The sequence below is a fragment of the Delphinapterus leucas genome, chromosome 2 (genome assembly GCF_059928025.1).
Source record: "Delphinapterus leucas isolate spDelLeu-1000000601 "Yukka" chromosome 2, BTC_Dleu_Yukka2, whole genome shotgun sequence".
NCBI lineage: Eukaryota > Metazoa > Chordata > Mammalia > Artiodactyla > Monodontidae > Delphinapterus > Delphinapterus leucas.
In genome coordinates, this window is record NC_143130.1 from 41,425,225 (window position 1) to 41,444,987 (window position 19,763).

Genomic DNA, 19,763 nt, shown 5'->3' on the forward strand with positions numbered 1-19,763 from the left:
CACAAAGCTAACCAAACAGAGACTTCAGGGGCCACGTAGAACAGTGCCCATACACAACAAACAATACATATTTCACAAAATTAGTTCAGAAGAACAACTATAAAAACAAAAGCAACACCACAACAGCAACAACAGATCTGGGGGAGGGGGATGGTATCTGATTTCCAGAATTCCCACAAAATATCATCTAAAATGTCCAGTTTTCAGGAACAAAAAAATAAAAAACATACAGGGAAACAAGAGCATGGTCCATACACAGGAAAAAAAGGAATCAATAGAAACCGTCCCTGAGAGCGCCCAGATATTAGATTTACTAGACAAAGACTGAAATCAGCTATTTTAAATATGTTCAAAGAACAAAAGGAAACCATGTCTAAAGAACTAAAGGAAAATATAAGAATGATGTCTCACCAAATAGAGAATATCAATAAAGAGACAGAAATTATAAAAAAGAACCAAACAAAAATTCTGGAATTAAAAAGTACAATAATTGAACTGAAGAATCCACTAGAGGGGCTCAACAGGAGATCTGATATGGCAGAAAAAAGAATCAGAGAACTTGAAGATAGAGCAATTGAGATTATCCAGTCTCAGGGACAGAAAGAAAAAGAAAAATGATCAGAGCTTCAGAGACCTGCGGGATCCCGTCATGAATACCAACATGGACATACTGAAAGTCCCAGAAGGAAAGGAAAGAGAGAAAGGAGAAAAAAGAAGTAATGGCCAAAAACTTCCCAATTTTAATGAGAACACTAATTTACACATTCAGTGAATTCCCTGGCAGTCCAGAGGTTAGGACTCCGTGCTTTCACTGCCGAGGGCCCAGGTTCAATCCCTGGTCGGGAAACTAATATCCCACAAGCTGCACAGTGCAGCCAAAAAAACAAAGCAAACAAACAAAACCCACATTCAAGAAGCTCAAAGAACTCCAAATAGGATAAACCCAAGAGATCCACATTTAGACATACCATAGCAAACTATCAAAATCAAAGATGCCTCATCATAAAAAAAACCATATGTGAAAAACCCACACTTAACATCATACTCAATAAGTGAAGATTGAAAACTTTTCCATAAGATAGGAAAAATACAAGGATGCCCACTTTTTAACACTTCTATTCAACATAATACTGGAAGTTCTAGATAGAGCAATTATTGCATTTAGTGCCACTGAACTGTACAGTTAAATAAAAAGGTTAAAGACAAGAAGAGAATATTGAAAGCAACAAGAGACAAGCAACTCATCTGGTAAAAGGAGTACTCAATACGATTAACAGCTGATTTCTCATTTTAAAAAATCATTGAAGGGCAGAAGGAAATGGGATAACATAGTCAAAGTACTGAAAGAACTCAACAGCCAGAAAAACTATCCCTCCAAAACTGTCAACCAAGAACTCTATAGCCAGAAAAACTATCCCTCCAAAATGGAGAAATTAAGACATTCCCAGATAAACAAAAGAGAATTTGCTGCCAGAAGACCTGCCCTAATGCTAAAGGGAGTCTTTCAGGCTGGAATGAAAGGACACCAGACAGAATTTGAATCCACATGAAATAGAGAACATCAGTAAAGGTAACTACATAGGAAAATATGAAAGACAGTATAAATGTACTTTGTAATTATTTTCTCTCCTATCTGATTTATAAGACACCTGCATAAAACAACAATTATAAATCTGCACTGGTGGGAATAAATGTGTAAAGCTGTAATTTATAGGACAATAATAGCACAGAGGAGGAAGGGGGAGAATTGAAGCTACATGTAGAGCAAAGTTTTATAACTATTAAATCTAAGCTGGTATTAATCTGAACTAGATTGTTATAAATTAACTCATTATTGCCCAGGGGAATTTTTGCAGAAACTAATGCATGTGGCTGGTGATTTTTATTTTGGCCGGCCAAAAAATTAATTCTTTTATTTCACTAACCCTTTGTGGGTTATTACATTCAATAGTTAGACCTGACACACCTGTAAAGTCTTCTAATTTTTGTAAAATGTTGTCTTCAAGCCACTCTTCTATAGAAGCAAAGGAGCATTCTCCTGCACCATGAATTTCATTTTCACTTTCTGTATCAGAATCAATCACTAAGGTTTTTTGTCTCTTTGTTGGTCTAATACATCGTCTGAATCAGAATTATATTCTGAAGAACTATCATCTTCTGAGACACTAGTATATATGTCACTCGGACAATCATAGAAAGTATCTGCATAAAATTCACCAAAAAATTTTTCACTCAAAATTTCATGATGTGTCACTTTTGAAAATTTTACATTTATAATATACACAAGATTGAAGCAAAAACCAAACGGAGCAAAATGTGAATGATAATGACAATCATAAGTTGTATAATGAACCCTTGATCAATTTTAAGCTCTAACAACTTCTCATGGTGATGTTAACTGTAGCACTCTCTAAAAATGTATTGATATGTCTCCGGTCAATAATGTGTTAAGATGTCAGTTCTAATCGCCAAGGCAAGCACTAAGAAAGTAACTGAAAAAATTAGTGAAAAAGATTACAAAGGAATTAAAATGGTACACTAGAAAACACCTACTTAACATATAACACACAAGGTATTAACAGAGGAACAAAAAGACACGACGTAAAGAAAACAAACAGCAAAACAGCAGATATCAATCCTACTTTTTTAGCAATTATGGTAAATGTAAAGGGATTAGATACTCCAATCAAAAGGCAAAGATTGGGACTTCTCTGGTGGAGCAGTGGTTAAGAAGCTGCTTGCCAGTGCAGGAGACATGGGTTCAATCCCTGGTCTGGGAAGATCCCACATGCCGCAGAGCAACTAAGCCCACAAGCCACAACTACTGAAGCCCGTGCGCCTAAGGCCCACGCTCCGCAACAAGAGAAGCCACCACAATGAGAAACGCGCGCAAAACGAAGAGTAGCCCCTGCTCACTGCAACTAGAGAAAGCCTGCGCACAGCAACTAAGACCCAACGCAGCCAAAAATAAATAAAATAAATAGATTTATTTTAAAAAAGGGCAAAGATTGGCAGAACAGATTTTTAAAAATCCAATTATGTGCTGTCAATCAGAGACACAATTTAGATTCAAAGATACAAATTGTTTAGAAAAGACATACCATGAAAACAGTAACCAAAGAGGGCTGAAGTAGCTCTAAAAATAACAGAAAAAAGTAGACTTTAAGACAAAAATTACTATTAAAGACAAAAAAGGCATTTTATAATGATAAAAGAATCAAGGCATAACAATTATAAACATATAAGCACCTAACAAAAGAGTTCCAAAATACACAAAGCAAAAACTAACAGAACTGAAGGGTGAAATAGACAATTCAACAATAGTTGGAGACTTCAACACGCCACTTCCAATAATCAACAGAACAATTAGAAGATCAACAAGGAAATAGACTTGAACACACCAGATCTAACAAACATCTATATAGAACACTACACACAACAGAAGACACATTCTTCACAAGTGCACATGGAGCATTCTCCAGGATAAACCACACATTAGGCCATAAAAAAATTCTCAATAAATTTAAAAGGATTATAATCATATCATTTATGTTCTGTGACCACAGTGGAATGAAACTAGAAATCAATACCAGAAGGAATCTGGAAAATTCACAAATATGTGGAAATTAACATAATCTTAAATACCACTGGGTCAAAGAAGAAAGCACAGAGAAATTAGAAAAATACCTTGAGATGAATGAAAACAAAAACACAATATTCCAAAAGCTATTGGATACAGCTAAAGTAGTGCTTAGAACGAAATCTATAGTTGTAAATACCTATATTAAAAAATAAGATCTCAAATCAATAACCCAATCTTCCACCATAAGAAATTATAAAAAGAGGAAACTAAACTCAAAGCAAGTGAAAAGAATATAAAAGTAAAATCAGACATAAATAAAAGAGAATAGAAGAATAGAGAAAAATCAAGAAAACCAAAGCTTATTCTTTGAAAAGATCAACAAAATTGAAAAATCTTCAGACTGACCAAGAAAAAAAGGGAGAAGAATCAAATTACTAAAATCAGGAATGAAAGAGGGGCATTACTACCAATCTTACAGAAATAAAAAGAATAAGGTAATACAATGAGTAACTGTATACCAATAAATTACAAAACTTATATGAAATGTATGAATTGTTATAAAGACACAAAGTATCAAAGCTGACTAAAAGACAACAGAAAACCACAACAGACCTATAAATAAAGAGACTGAATTAGCAATCAAAACTTCTCTACAAAGAAAAGCCCAAAACCAGATGGCTTCCTTGGTGAATTCACGAAACATGTAAAGAATTAACTGCAATCCTTCACAAACTCTTCCAAAAAAAAGAAGAGGAGGAAACATTTCCCAACTCATTCTACAAGGCCACTATTATCTTCATACCTAAACCAGACAAAGACATCCTAAGAAAACTATGAACAGTATCCCTTGTGACTACAGATGCAAAAGTCCTCAACAAAATACTAGCAAACTGAACCCAGCAACATTTTAAAAATGATTATACTCTATAACCAAATTGGATTTAACCCAAGAATACAAGAGTGGTTCAATGTATGAAAATCAATATAATATACCATAGAAATAAAGGATAAAAACCACATGATCACCTCAGTAGACACAGAAAAAGCATTTGAAAATTCCAATACCTTTTCATGATAAAAAACACTCAACAAACTAAGAATAGAAGGGAACTTCCTTAACCTGATAAAGGGCATCCATGAAAAGCCCACAGCTACCATCACACTCAATAATATAAAACTGAAAGATTTCCCTGAGATCAGCAACAAGAGAAGGATGTTTACTCTCACCAATTCTATTCTACTGAAGGTTCCAACTGGGGTAATTAGGTAAGAAAAATAACAAAAGGCATCTAGACTGAAATAGAAATAAAGTGTCTATTCACAGATGACATAATCTTGTTTATAAGGAATCCACAAAGAAGAAACTACTAGCACTAATAAACAAGTACAGGAAGGTAGCAAGATATGAGATCAATATACAAAAGTCTATTGCATTTCTATACACTAGCAATGAACACTGAGAACATTAAATTAAGAAAACAATCCCATTTACCATCACACCAAAAAGAATAAAATACTCAGGAATAAATTAATAAAAGTAGTGTAAGACTTGTACTCTGAAAAGTACAAAATACTGTTGAAAGAAATGAAAGAGGACCTAAGTAAATGGAAAGATATTCCACGTTCATTAATGGAAGACATATTAAGATAGCAATACTTTTCAAATTCATATATAGAGTCAACAAAATCACTACCAGAACCCCAGCTTCCATTCTTGCAGAAATTGACAAGCTAATCTTGTCATATGGAAACTCAAGGAACCCAGAATATCAAAACTAATCCTAAAAAAAAAAAAAAAGGTTAGAGGACTCACACTTCCCAATTTTAAAGCTTACTACAAAGCTATTCTAATCAGGACAGTGTGGTACTGACATAAGGAGAGACACCTAGATCAAGGGAATACAACTGTGAGTCCAAAAAGAAACCATCACATTTATGGTCAACTGATTTTCAATAAGGGTGCTATTGAAAATGGGGAAAGATGAAGCTGGACTCCTACTTGACACCATATACAAAAACTAACTAAAAATGGATCAAAAATCTAAATTTAAAAGCTAAAGCTATAAAACTTTGAAAAGAAAACACAGGTATAAATCTTTGTGACTCTGGATTAAGCAATGACTTCTTAGATATAAAACTAAAAGCGCAAGCTACAAAAAAAATTAAGTATTAGGCATCAAAATTTAAAATTTTGTGCATCAAAGGATACCATCAAAAAAGTGCAAAGACAACCAGAATGGGAGAAAAATTTTGTGAATCATATATCTAATAAGGGACTTGTTTCCAGAATATTTAAAGTAATATTAGAACTCAGTAGTAAAAAGACAACCCAATTTTTAAAAGGTCAAAGGATCTGAACAGACATTTCTCCAAAGAAGATATACAAATGGCCAGTAAGCACAAGAAAAGATATGCAACATCATTAGCCATCAGGGAAATGAAAATCAAACCCACAGTGAGATACCACTTCACACACACTCACTAGAATGGCTAGAATGAAAAAGACAATAACAAGTGTTGACAGAGGATGTGGGAAATGGGCATCCTTATTTCAGTACTGGTGGGAATGTAAAATGATGTAGCAGCTTTGGAAAACAGTTTGGCAGTCCCCAAACAGTTAAACATGGAGTTACCGTATGATCCAGCAATTCTACTCTTATTTACTAAAGAGAAATGAAAATATGTCTATACAAAAACTTGTAGCAGTATTCATAATTGCTCAAAAGTGTAGACAACCTAATTGTCCACCAACTCATGAATGGACAAGTATGATATATTCATATAATGGAATATTATTCACCAATAAAAAGGAATGAAATACTGATACAGGATACAACATGGATGAATCTTAGTAACCTTATGGTAAGTGAAAGCCAGTCACAAAGGACCACATATTGTATGATTCCACTTATATGAAATATCCAGAATAGGCAAACCTATAGACAGAAAGTAGATGAGTGGTTTCTTGGGGCTGGCATGGATCAGAAGTTTAGGGAAGCAATAGCTAAGGGATGCAAAGTTTCTTTTAGGGGTAATAAAAATTCTTGAAAATTGTGGTGATAGGTGTGCAACTCTGTGAATATACTAAAAGCCACTGAAATGCATTATTTTAAGTGGTGAATTGTACAATGTCAATTATATCTCAACAAAAAATGTACACTTTAAAAGGGTGAATTTTTTAGTATGTGGATTATATCTCAATTTTCTAAAATGTCATCATTAGCTAACTATTGGTTTACACCACTGATTTAACAGGATTAAAATGATTATGAGGTAGTGTCCATATATACTTGGTAATTCATGCTACTTTTAAACTAGGATTTCCAAATCTATGTTTTTATATAAGGTAAAAATAAGGTTATTTACAGAAGTGGGAGCCATGATAATCTGTTCCAGGTATGTCTACCCAAGAAAGAAATTACTCTTATTTCTTCCACTTATTCTTATTACTGTCACTTAGCATGTATTGACAGCTGCTTTTGATCTTTCATTATTTCCTTTTCTCTGATATTTCTACAAAACAGTCATTTAGCAAGTTTACAATTTTTAACCAATTAAAAAAATTTTTACCTCCTAGAGAAATGGAAATAAAAACAAAAATAAACAAATGGGACCTAATGAAACTTAAAAGCTTTTGCACAGCAAAGGAAACCATAAACAAGACCAACAGACAACCCTCAGAATGGGAGAAAATATTTGCAAATGAAGCAACTGACAAAGGATTAATCTCCAAACTTTACAAGCAGCTCATGCAGCTCAATAACAAAAAGACATAACCCAGTCCAAAAATGGGCAGAAGACCTGAGCAGACATTTCTCCAAAGAAGATATACAGATTGCCAACAAACACATGAAAGAATGCTCAACATCATTTATCATTAGAGAAATGCAAATCAAAACTACAATGAGGTATCACCTCACACTGGTCAGAATGGCCATCATCAAAAAATCTACAAACATGGGGCTTCCCTGGTGGCGCAGTGGTTGAGAGCCCGCCTACCGATGCAGGGGATGTGGGTTCGTGCCCCGTCCGGGAGGATCCCACATGCCGCGGAGCAGCTGCGCCTGTGAGCCATGGCCGCTGAGCCTGCGCGTCCGGAGCCTGTTGCTCCACAATGGGAGAGGCCACAACAGTGAGAGGCCCACGTACAACAAAACAAAACAAAAACAAAAACAAACAAACAAAATCTACAAACAATAAATGCTGGAGAGGGTGCGGAGAAAAGGGAACACTCTTGCACTGCTGGTGGGAATGTGAATTAGTACAGCCACTATGGAGAACAGTATGGAGGTTCCTTAAAAAACTACAAATAGAACTACCATATGACCCAGCAATCCCACTACTGGGCATATACCCTGAGAAAACCATAATTCAGAAAGAGTCATGTACCAAAATGTTCATTGCAGCTCTATTTACAATAGCCCGGAGATGGAAGCAACCTAAATGTCCATCATCGGATGAATGGGTAAAGATGTGGCACATATATAAAATGGAATATTACTCAGCCATAAAAAGAAACGAAATTTGAGTTATTTGTAGTGAGGTGGATGGACCTAGAGTCTGTCATACAGAGTGAAGTCAGAAAGAGAAAGACAAATACCGTATGCTAACACATATATATGGAATCTAAGGAAAAAAAAAGTCATGAAGAACCTAGGGGTAAGACAGGAATAAAGACACAGACCTACTAGAGAATGGACTTGAGGATATGGGGAGGGGGAAGGGTAAGCTGTGACAAAGTGAGAGAGTGGCATGGACATATATACACTACCAAACGTAAAACAGATAGCTAGTGGGAAGCAGCCGCATAGCACAGGGAGATCAGCTCAGTTCTTTGTGGCCACCTAGAGGGGTGGGATAGGGAGGGTGGGAGGGAGGGAGATGCAAGAGGGAAGAGATATGGGAACATATGTATAACTGATTCACTTTGTTAGAAAGCAGAAACTAACACACCATTGTAAAGTAATTATACTCCAATAAAGAGTCAAAAAAAATTTTTTTTTCATGCACAGGAAGATGTGTTTTTGAACCCTTGCAAGGAGAGACACAATTTACTTGAGGGGGTAAGAAAAATAAACCAAGTTAAAATAACCTGCTAAGAGTGTAAAGCGACTTTTAATTTTTGCTTGTAGAATTTTATTCTACTACAATTTATAAAACAACTATGAGTCACAACCAGCAACAATGTAGAACTGGCCCTTGTTCAAGATATGGAATAAAAATATGCCCCACTGGGAATTAAGAATCTCTACATAAGTCACCTAAGATACTCCATATCATTAAAACTCAGAGCACCCTAGCCTCTTTTGTTAAGCACAGATTAACTATTAAACATTGCTGCTCTCTTCTCCACAATTTTTCTTTTGGCTACACCGCAGGGCATGCGGAACTTCCCTGACCAGGGATAGAACCCGTGCCCCCTGCAGTGGAAGCACGGAGTCTTAACCGCTGGACCACCAGGGAAGTCCTCTTCTCCACAATTTTAAAATCACAAATAAATCAAAGCGGATTTTATGACGTGCATCCTTTACAGGCTCCAAAACCAGCAATACAATCTCAGGTAGCCACTTCAACCCCCTTTAGCAAAATTATTTAAGTCCACAAGACAGGAGACTGCTGCTTTAGTTGATTCTGTAAAATCCCCAAAACAGAAAAGTCTCAGTGGGGCATCAAACAGTAAGAAAAGTAGCAATATGCACCCAAAGTAAACAAATATACCAATGAATCCAGAGAGATAGAAGTGGCATTATTATTACCTTTGAAGATGGCTCTCAGGAGTGCTCCAGCAGCTTTTCCTTTCACTGCCTGATTCTGAAGGAGATTAGCCAGCTGCAAAGAAAAGAAAAAGCTACAAGTCCCTGGCAACAATTTCCCTACCTGAATGACCTAAACTCCCGGTATGAAAAACACACATCTGTCAAGTTCATATCCTTCAGAGACTCCAGGTATCACAAATAACATTTATTTACATATAGCAGGGTAGATCTTAACATGATGCTGGGTTGTCAAGACTGAAATTTATTCATACATTCATTCTACAAATGTCTATTAAGTATTTAATCAGCACTAGGTATCAAGCTATGTTCTTGGGGATATACATTCATTCAGCAAATTCTCTTTGAACATGTTCTTCCTAGGCGTTAGGGATACAAGGATGAACATGATAATCTGACTCAGTTTACAGTAGAGCAGGAGGGAAAAGGACGACAAGAAAAAAAAATCAGAAAAAAAATTTGTAACAGAAACAAAAGACTGAGACAATAATTGAGGAAAGGGAAGCAACTTCAGCTAGGGTAGTCAGGGAGAAAGCTTCTCTGAGGTAGGTGACATTTCTTTAGAGACTTGGAGGATGAGAAAGAGCTAGTTATGCAAAGGGAGGAAAGAAGAACACTTCAGATAAAGGTATTGTTATGTGCAAAGGCCCTGAGAGAGCAAAGAGTTTGGCATATTGGATGGCCTGAAAAAAAAAAAAAGACCAATTTGACTGAAGAGTAGTAAGAAAAGAGTGGCACAAGATGAATTTGGAGAGATGGGCAAGAACCAGATAATAAGAATCTTGTAGGCCATGATAGGAAGCTTAGATTTTCTCTAAATGCAATAGAAGTAACTAACGAGAAAAGAGGAGAGTGATATATAGATTTTTTTTTTTTTAAATCAGTCTTATTCCTTTTGTAGAAAATAGGTTGTGGGAGGGTTTAAGAGTGAAATAGGGACATCTGTTAGGAGATTGTTATCAGTGATCAAATGAGAGATGATAGTGGCCTACAGCAAGGTAATAGCAGGGGCGATGTCCTGAGTTGAACTGTGTTCCCCTCCAAAATTCATGTTTAAGCTCTAACCCCCAGCATCTCAGAATGTGATCTTATTTGGAAATACGGTCATTGTAGGTGTAATTAGTTAAGCTGAGGTCATATGGGTAGGCCCTAATCCAGTATGACTAATGTCCTTAGAAAAAGGGGAAATTTGGACAGAAACACATACACAGCGAGAATGCCGTGTGAAAGTGAAGGCAGAGACCATGGGTGACACAAGGCAAGGAATGCTAAAGATTGTCAGCAAACCACCAGAAGCTAGGCTAGACGCACGGAACAGATGATCACAGCCCTCAGCAGGAACCAACAATGCCAACACCGTGATCCTGGACTTCTAGTTCCTACAACTTTAAAAATAACTGTCTATTGTTTAAGGTACTCAGTTTGTAGTACTTTGTAAGATGAAGAAAAGTACAGATGGCCCCGAACTTATAACAGTTCAACTTATAATTTTTCAACTTTACAATGGGGCAAAAGTGACAGGCATTCAGTAGATACTGTATTTCGAATTTTTATCTTTTCCTGGGCTAGCAATCAGCTGCGGGATCACAAGGATAAACAACCGATACACCATTCTGTACCCACGCAACCATTCTGTTTTTCACTTTCAGTACAGTATTCAATAAATTACATGAGATGTTCAACACTTTATTGTAAAATGGGCTTTGTGTTAGATGATTTTGCCCAACTGTAGGCTAATGTAAGCATTCTTGGCACGTTTAAGGTAAGGCTAGGCTAAGCTAGGATGTTTGGTAGGTTAGGTGTATTAAATGCATTTCCGACTTAGAATATTTTCAACTTAAAATGGGTTTATTGGGATGTAACCCCATCAAAATTTGGGGAAGATCCGTAGACTGAAGGTATATTTGAAAGCTTGATCAGTAGGACTTCGCTATGGTCTGAATGTTTATGTCCCCCCAAAATTCACGTGTTAGAATCCTAATACCCAATGTTATGGTATTTGGAGGTGGGGCCTTTGGGAGGTGATTAGGTATGAGGGTGGAACTTCCATGAATGGGATTAGTGCTCTTATAAGAGATCCCACAGAGCCCCCAGGCTGCTTCTACCATATGAGGGTATAATGCGAAGTCTGCAACCCAGAAGAGGGCCCTCACTCGACCACACTGGCACCATCATCTAGGACTTCCAGTCTCCAGAACTATGAGAAATAAATGTTTGTTGTTAGAAGTCACCCAGTCTACCGTATTTTGTTATAGCAGCCTGAATGGACTAAGACAGACTTCCTCAGGCTTTAGGCGTGAAATGGGTGTGATGATGAAGGAAAAGAAGAAATCAAGGAGGACTCAAATTTCTGGCTTAAGCAACTAGCTGGGTAGATGGTGGCACCATTTACAGATATGGTGAAAATTTCGGATTAAGCAAGCATCTAAATCATCCAGAGGGCTTGTTAAAACAGAGAACTCCACCTGCAGTTTTTGATTCAGCAGATCTGATGTGGCGCTCAGAACTGTTACTCTTAAGATATCCAAGTGGAGATGGCAAATCGATAACTGAATATGCCAAAGTGGAGCTCAGTGAGAAAATGTAAGATCATCCAGGGAGAAAATGTAAAGAAAAAAGAGACACCAATAGAGAGGGACAGGTGGAAACTCTATTATTTTTACAACTTTTCTGTAAGTCTAAAATCAATTCAAAATAAAGAGTTAAAAAATTCTTCCTGGATTTAGCATCCACTGATGCTTCCTGCCTGATCCAATCTTTATCATGATGGTTGCCAAATGATGATTTTCTAACTCTGTGGTAAGCAAGAGCCCTCCTCATCATTTATTATCAATACAGACTCACAAATTTCTATATTTTTCAGTGGTTTATAATTCATAACTGAACTTATTTCAATGTTCAGATTTGACCAACGGAAGCCCCTTCAAGCTGTCTTTATCAGGTTTGGGATATCAATGTTATACTTTATAAAAAGCACTTGGAAGTTTTCCTTATATATGCACATTTTTTCTTATGTAGTATATATACTCTAAAACAATTTATGTGGCAACGGGACTATCTCTTACCTCTGATCTCTAAAGATTTGGTAGACGTTTCCTATGAAACTCTGGGCCTGGTATTTTTGTGTCAAGTAATTGCTTGATAACTTTTTTCTTTTATAGAAATTGATCTGGTTAAGCTTTCCATCTCAAATTGGGTCAGTTTAATTAAACTGTATGTTCCTAAGAAATTATCCATTGCATAATGGTAGATTTGTAGTAGATATATAGAGTAGATATTTGTAGTAGATATATAGTCTCTTAGTATTTTTTGAGATTTTTCTCTATATGAATAGTTATTTCCCCCATGTCATTTCTTATTTAGTATATCTGTGCTTACTCCATTGTTTTCTTGATTAGTTAATAGTTTTGTCTATTTTTCAAAGAACCAGGATTTTTATGTATTAATTTGATCTACTGTTCTCCACTTTATTAACTTCTACTTTTATTCTAGCAGTCCCTTTTAGATTCCTCTATTCTCTCTAAACCTTTGAATGTAAATTTTCCCACTGCTGGATAGGTCAGTCTTCCTTGTCATGGACTTATGTGTTTTATAATTTTGTACTCTTAAGCACATCTTCTATGGACATTTTTATCAAATGGACTGAATGCATATATTGCTGGAATGCTTATCAAATTTATAGAGGATATAAAATGATGATTAATACAATGGTCAACAGAATCAGGATACAACAAGAAGATCTTGATGGAGTGAAATCAAATTAATCTAAAAAGATAAGTAACAGATTTAAAATAAAAATTTTAATGTGGGTTCTAAGAACTAACTATTGAAGTTTGGAGATGAAGGAAATTTAGCCTATATGCAAAAATGACTTGGGGTTTTTAGTTGCTTGTAAGAGCAATGAGACAGTAATATGATATTGCTGCCAAAAAGTTGACTCTGCATTAATGGAAGAATTAGGGAAATATTAGTGCCCCTCTACTCTAGTGGTAGAACATGTGGAGCCCTGTGTTCGAGGTACAAAACTTTTAAAGGTAATGTTAACAAAACAGAAATGTTCAGAGGGCTGTGTTCATGTTGGCGAAGAAACTTAAAATAGGAAGAGCTGAAGGACCTTTTCTAATATTTATTCAGCGTCTACTGGATGCCTATTGAGGGTCTATTAGATGCATACAGTATCTCATTTCATCCTCACAAAAACCAGGATAGGAATTCTTTTTGTGATAAGCATGAATCAGAGAAGTAATTCATAGCATCTATCATGGGTTTTGTTCTAGTTCTTATTTTTTACTTATTTTATAGTGTAATGTTAAAGCCGCCTCAAATTCCTTTTGGAAGCAGGTAAGATAAAAATTCTAAGTAAATAAATAAATAGAAAGCAGGTTTCAACCAAATTTTAACTTGTCTATAGGATGATTCAACTCTCAACTCATGCAAAGGCTGTCTTAAAAAGTGCCACAAAAAGCAATTTCTGGATAATTTCAAAGAAAAAAAAATGAGAGCGCATCCCTGTATCAATTCCCAGTTAGCATAAGGTAACAAAGATTAAGATGCACCTAGCTTCAATGACCACAAAAACTAGCACATAAAAAGTTCCTTAAAAACATAACACTCGGGGCTTCCCTGGTGGCGCAGTGGTTAAGAATCCGCCTGCCAATGCAGGGGACATGGGTTTGATCCCTGGTCCGGGAAGATCCCACATGCTGTGGAGCAACTAAGTCCATGCGCCACAACTACTGAGCCTGTGCTCTAGAGCCTGTGAGCCACAGCTACAGATCCCGCACGCCTAAAGCCCGTGCTCCGCAACAAGAGAATCCACCGCAATGAGAAGACCGTGCACCGCAACAAAGAGTAGCCCCCCAGGGCTTCCCTGGTGGCGCAGTGGTTGAGAGTCCGCCTGCTGACGCAGGGGACACAGGTTCGTGCCCCGGTCCGGGAAGATCCCACGTGCCGCGGAGCAGCTAGGCCCGTGAGCCATGGCCGCTGGGCCTGTGCTCCGCAACGGGAGAGGCCACAACGGTGAGAGGCCCGTGTACCGCAAAAACAAAACAAAACAAAAAAGAATAGCCCCTGCTCACCGCAGCTAGAGAAAGCCCACGTGCAGCAACGAAGACCCAATGCAGCCAAAAATAAATAGATATAACATTAAAGAAATTAAAAAAATAATAATACTCAAAGTCTTAATTTGTCTATACATATATACTAATGTTTAAGGTTAATTTTAAGGAGGGATTATTTTCCATGTAGGGATCTGAATAAGCTGAGATCATTTATAATGGAATAAGGAGAAGTATATCAGGAGAGAAAGATTAGAAAGCCTAACACAGAAGGTAATTATTGTCCCATTTTATAATCATATACTTATAGTGAAGACACAATGTAAATTGGTTGGTTTTCACTTTTACTAATAATTTCAAAATACCTTACTACTTATGAACTTATCTTCTTTAGGGAAAAACATAAATGAAGCATCAACAGGCAAATCTAATGTCTCACATCAATAACTACAGTCTGGATATTGCTTTCAAATAGGATTGTTCTAAGAACTAAAAAGTGTACTAATTTGCTTATACGGTTGCATAAATGTCATTTAAATATTATACAGTTGTAGGGGTTTCCCTGGTGGTCCAGCAGTTAAGACTTCACGCTTCCACTTCAGGGGATATCGGTTTGATCCCTGGTCAGGGAACTAAGATCCCGCATGCTGCATGTTGCAGCAATCAATCAATAAACAAACAAACAAACAAATAAATACAGTTGTATAAATGTACATAAATGCCCTTAAGTTGTGCATATCTCTTCCTCTCTCCCATTTCTTTGTATCTATGAGTTGTTATCAAATAAATCCTTGTCTCCTAAGGAGAGTGGGGGATAGATGAAGTGGCAGAATTAATTTTTCTAACATGTCCCTTGAATTTGTTATCATGCTTGACATTTGCTTTTGGCAGAACATCCTTCCTAATACTCACATCATCTTCTTTCAGGGTTTGAAGAAATTTTTGCAGTCTGTCTGCTGTTTTTTCTGCTGCTAGAGATAAAATTTTCTGGTCCATTGTTGCACATATCAAGAAACTGGAAAGGGAAAATGTCAGAGCTGGATGAAACTTCCAGAAGGAAACAAGTTTGATTTTTTTCCCCTTCTCTACCTGTTAACTGAGTATTTCATACATATTATAGACTACGTACACAGTGGGTACTCAACAGGCTACGGATTACCAACTAGTATGAGTAGGTGATTCTTACCCAAACCAAAATAATCTTGAGAATTCCCTGGAATTTCCTTATTAGAAAGTTGTAGTCTAATCAAGTGGTTTCCTAATTCCAAGTCACATTTTTATCATTTTTTTTAAGCATCTACCCAGTATGCTGCCCAGAACAAAGCTATCATTTAACAGTATAGCAAATATATAATAAATTATTATTGACACATACACAAGAATATTATAACATATAATAAAGTAACACTAGATAAATGAATAAATCAACAGCACTGTAAATGCATTTATACCAATTAAATGGTGTAAAAACAAATGAGAAGTTAACAAGGCTAAGAAATAAATGTGTGCTCAAACATCAAGAAGCCTTCCCAGCAGAGGAAAGCTTAAACTGGAACTTAAGGATTAAATTTAGACAGTCAAGATAACCACATGGTATACATTATTGGGAAGGAGAGTATCAGGAACAAAGGCATTCATAAGAGAATCTGAAAAATTTATTTGGGGAAAATGAGTAGTAGAGGGTTCAAGTAGGGGAGTAGTGAGTAGGAAAGCTGGAAAGAAAGGGTGGGACTAAACTGTGCAAGCTCTTAAAAGCCAGGTTAAGGAATTCAGATTTTATTCTGTAAATAATAGATGGCAACAAAAATTTCTGTAGTAAAAGATAATCTGACAAGATTGAAACAGTGTTTGAGGAAACTGAATCTGGCATCAATGTGCAGATTAAAGCAGGGAGGGAGTAAGGAGGAAGAACAGAGGCTAAGAGGCTACTGGGGGCTATTTTAGTGGTAGTGACAAAGGCCTGTCTTAGGGTGGTGACTCTGGGGAGTAGAAAGGAAAGGGTGAAATGGAAGCACATTAGACAGACAGGAGTTAGTGTGTAGCTATGGGAGTATTATGGGAAGGGGGAAATGCACACTGATGGAAAGAAGACCTGCTCCTCCTCCTGCATTTCTTCGTGTTTCCAATCTCCATAAATTGTACCATCATCCACTCAGCCGCTGAAACCAAAAACCTGGACAACATTCTTAACCACTTCACCTTCATCCTCCACATCCACTACCAAGTCCTGATGATGTTACCCCCCTAAAACATCTCTCAAGTCTACTTCTCTCTGAGATCCACTACCTCCACATTACTCCAAAGCCACCATCATCTCTCACCTGAACTACTGCATAGTTTCCTAACTTGTCCCCCACACAGCAGCTAAAATAATGTTTTTGAAACACAAACCAGATTATGTGACTTATCCTCCCTCAATCTCCATCCTCAACTTAAAACTCTTCAGTGGCTTTCCATTACTCTCGTATCAGTCCAAAATCCTGAATTCAGGATAAAAAGGTCTGGTCCATGCTAACTCCCCTTCCTCACTCTATTCTCCAGGCACACTGAATTGCTTTCAGTCCTTCAAACCCCCAAGTTCCTCTCGCCACAGACCCTTACACATGATTTTCTGTCTGGAACTTATACAAACACCCCTCCTTTCATCTGCTGCTTGCCAATCTTTTATTGTTAATTCCTACAAATTCTTCAGATCTCAGCTCAATCCACACTTCCTTAGAAGCTCAGTCTAGATTAAACACTCCCCTATTACATTCTTTCAAGGCAACTGTAATCTCTCTCACCATCACACTTTTAACATTACATTTGTAATTATTAGCTTAAGAACTACACCTCCCACTCCACTTCAAACTCCAGGAGTGCAGGGAAACCTGTCTGGTTTTGTTTAACACTGAACCTCCAGTACTTAGCACAGTATCTAGCTCATAAAAAGTGCCCAATAAATATTTGCTGAACAAATGAATGACTGAATCCCTACAATGGGCAAGACCCTGGGCCCAGCACTTTACACTCATTAATTTGATCCTCACACCAACCTTATGAGGTCTGTGTTATTACTCCCAATTTTGATAAAGATCTTTTGGGATTCAGAGAGATTAAGGAATTTCCCCAAATCCCCAAAGTTAGAAGGCTAGTAAGGGTAGAAGCAGAACTGAAATCCGAGTCTGTCCAGCTCCGGACCCCAAATCCCATGCTTTTACCCGCTACCCTCTGTTAGGGGCTGGGTGTTAGTAGAGAATGCAAACAAGGTATACCGACTAAAAGAGACGTCCAGCCCTAAGGGGAAGATGCTGAACTCTATTTCAGCAGGTACATTTGCTAAATTCTTCCTAAAACCAGAGATGAGTAACAGATAGGTGGCTGCAGATTCTTTGTCAAGAGGCCGTGAGGTTAGTGACGCACCACAGAAGTGAAACGCCGCGGGTCTTGCGCCGGGGCTCCACAGAGAGCAAGAAGTAAACACAAATAGGGAAACTATAAAATGAGGCAGCTGGTGATGTGCGCTGTGACCGAGCTAAAAAGGTGAAACAGGTTTAGAGAAATTTCTCAGGCGTAGGAGCTAAGCGCTGATGGAGAGGAAGAATTTAACAAGAGGGCCGAGAGTGTAGTACGCCCGGGGAGCAGGGAGGGCCAACCAACGCGGAGGGAGACGGCAGGGCACATCGACCCTTCCAAACCAAGGAAAACGCCAGAACGTCACAATGGAAGTGGTGTCCTCCTGTCCTCCCACACCCGCTACCTCCCCGGGGCTGAGTCCCACCGCCCCTGCAACGCGCGAAGGCCCTCCGGACAGTCACCTCAGCCTCACCTCCTCCAAAAGCTTCCAAAAAGTCCGCTCAACCCAACGCCGCCGAACTTCCGTTACCGGGAGCAGCAGCTCCCGCCTCCCGCGGCTCACTTCCGCCGCCCGGGAGCATGCGCATGGGGCGTACCATTAAGGCAGAAGGGAGGGGGAAACTCCTGGGACGATCCCACTCACTGTGGGGGGGGCAGCCTTAGATCTCCAATTCGGGACCGCAGAGTGAGCCAGGGCAGTGTGGCCTGGGTGTGGCCACCACGGTGCCTTGACCAGTTAAGGCCTTCTTGTGTACTGTTGGGAAAAGGGTCAGTGAGAAAGGGGATGAATCTAGTAATAGCTGTAGAGGTCTTTGCACTGGAAGTGCCTGGAAGGCGCAGGAAGGTGTTCTACTCCTTGTGCCAGTGGAGGTGTAACTCCTGTAAAGGAAAAAAGGGTTGCCTGCCATTCCATTTCTATAGGGATCAAGGCTGTAGCAACTGCAGTCGTTGGCCTCAGTGTGCCTGAGGGGAGCTCAGGATGGAGAAAAACAGGAAACATTTTGTGCTTTGGATGTAAGGATCCTTGGATAGTTAAGATGCATATCTAAGGAAAAGTTTCAATGAACCCAGATTCTTGCATCTTCCCATACATAGGAAAGCACTTAAGTCATTAACTTGAAATATCTGTCTTTTTGTGATCAGTAATCTTGATCTTTGATTACATGGATCTCCCCCCCCCCCCCGCCCAAAAAAAACCCCCGAAAACTCATATATATCCTGGCTCCTCCCTTAACTCGTCAGAGCAGGTCCTCAAAGCTATCTCAGAGGCTGTCTCCTGGGCTATAGTCCTCAGTAAGGTACCTGGATAAAACTTAACTCACAACTTTTAGGTTACGCACTTTTCTTTCAGTCGACAGCCCTAAAATGTAAGCCTCTTATGGCCGGGGGCTTATTGCATACAAAATCTCAGCATTTAGCACAAAGCCTGGCAAAGCAGTAAATGCTCAGTAAACATTTGTTAAATGAACAACTGATAGTAGAGCAAAGAGAAATGGAGGAGAGGTTCGAGAACCTGTACTACGTTGAATGGGCAGCTTGTGCAAAGGGCCTGACAGCAACAAGCAATCCAGCGTCTGACTGGTTCGGGAGGTGCAGGTGCTTCGGGTGGGGGTGGGAAAGCAGGGGCTTGTTAATCTTTTTCACATCAGGAGCAAGTGGGGGAACAGCTGAAGTGGAAGGGCGTGATTGTATTCACTTTGTAGAACAATATTTCTGGCAGGTGAGTGCTGCAGAGGTTATTTAAAAGAGATGGTGGGGATTTCCCTGGTGGTGCAGTGGTTAAGAATCTGCCTGATAATGCAGGGGACACGGGTTCGATCCCTGGTGCAGGAAGATCCCACATGCTGCGGGGCAACTCAGCTCATGCACCACAGCTACTGAGCCTGCGCTCTAGAGCCTGCAATCCACAACTACTGAAGCCCGTGTGCCCTAGAGCCCCGTGCCACAACTATTGAGCCCGTGTGCTGCAACTACTGAAGCCCACGCACCTAGAGCCTATGCTCCACAATAAGA

General features: G+C 38.5%; 1 protein-coding gene across 6 annotated transcripts in view; it reads right to left on the reverse strand.

Moving 5' to 3' along the window:
* Positions 1-18,292, reverse strand: part of FANCI (FA complementation group I) — a 79,375-nt gene extending 61,083 nt beyond the window's left edge. For 5 of the 6 annotated variants that reach the window (XR_016392008.1, XR_016392009.1, XM_022564061.3 and 2 more), the window contains exons 1-3: positions 18,223-18,292; positions 15,327-15,429; positions 9,340-9,412 (exon numbers count right to left, since the gene is read on the reverse strand). Coding sequence is in view for 3 of the 6 variants with exons in the window: in XM_022564061.3 (XP_022419769.1) it covers positions 9,340-9,412; positions 15,327-15,410 (157 nt within the window). In the remaining 3 variants the exon portion in view is untranslated. Of the gene's footprint in view, positions 1-9,339; positions 9,413-15,326; positions 15,430-18,222 lie in introns of those variants that run through there. The other variant, XM_089906814.1, reaches the window with a different exon arrangement.
* Positions 18,293-19,763: the final 1,471 nt, after the last annotated feature.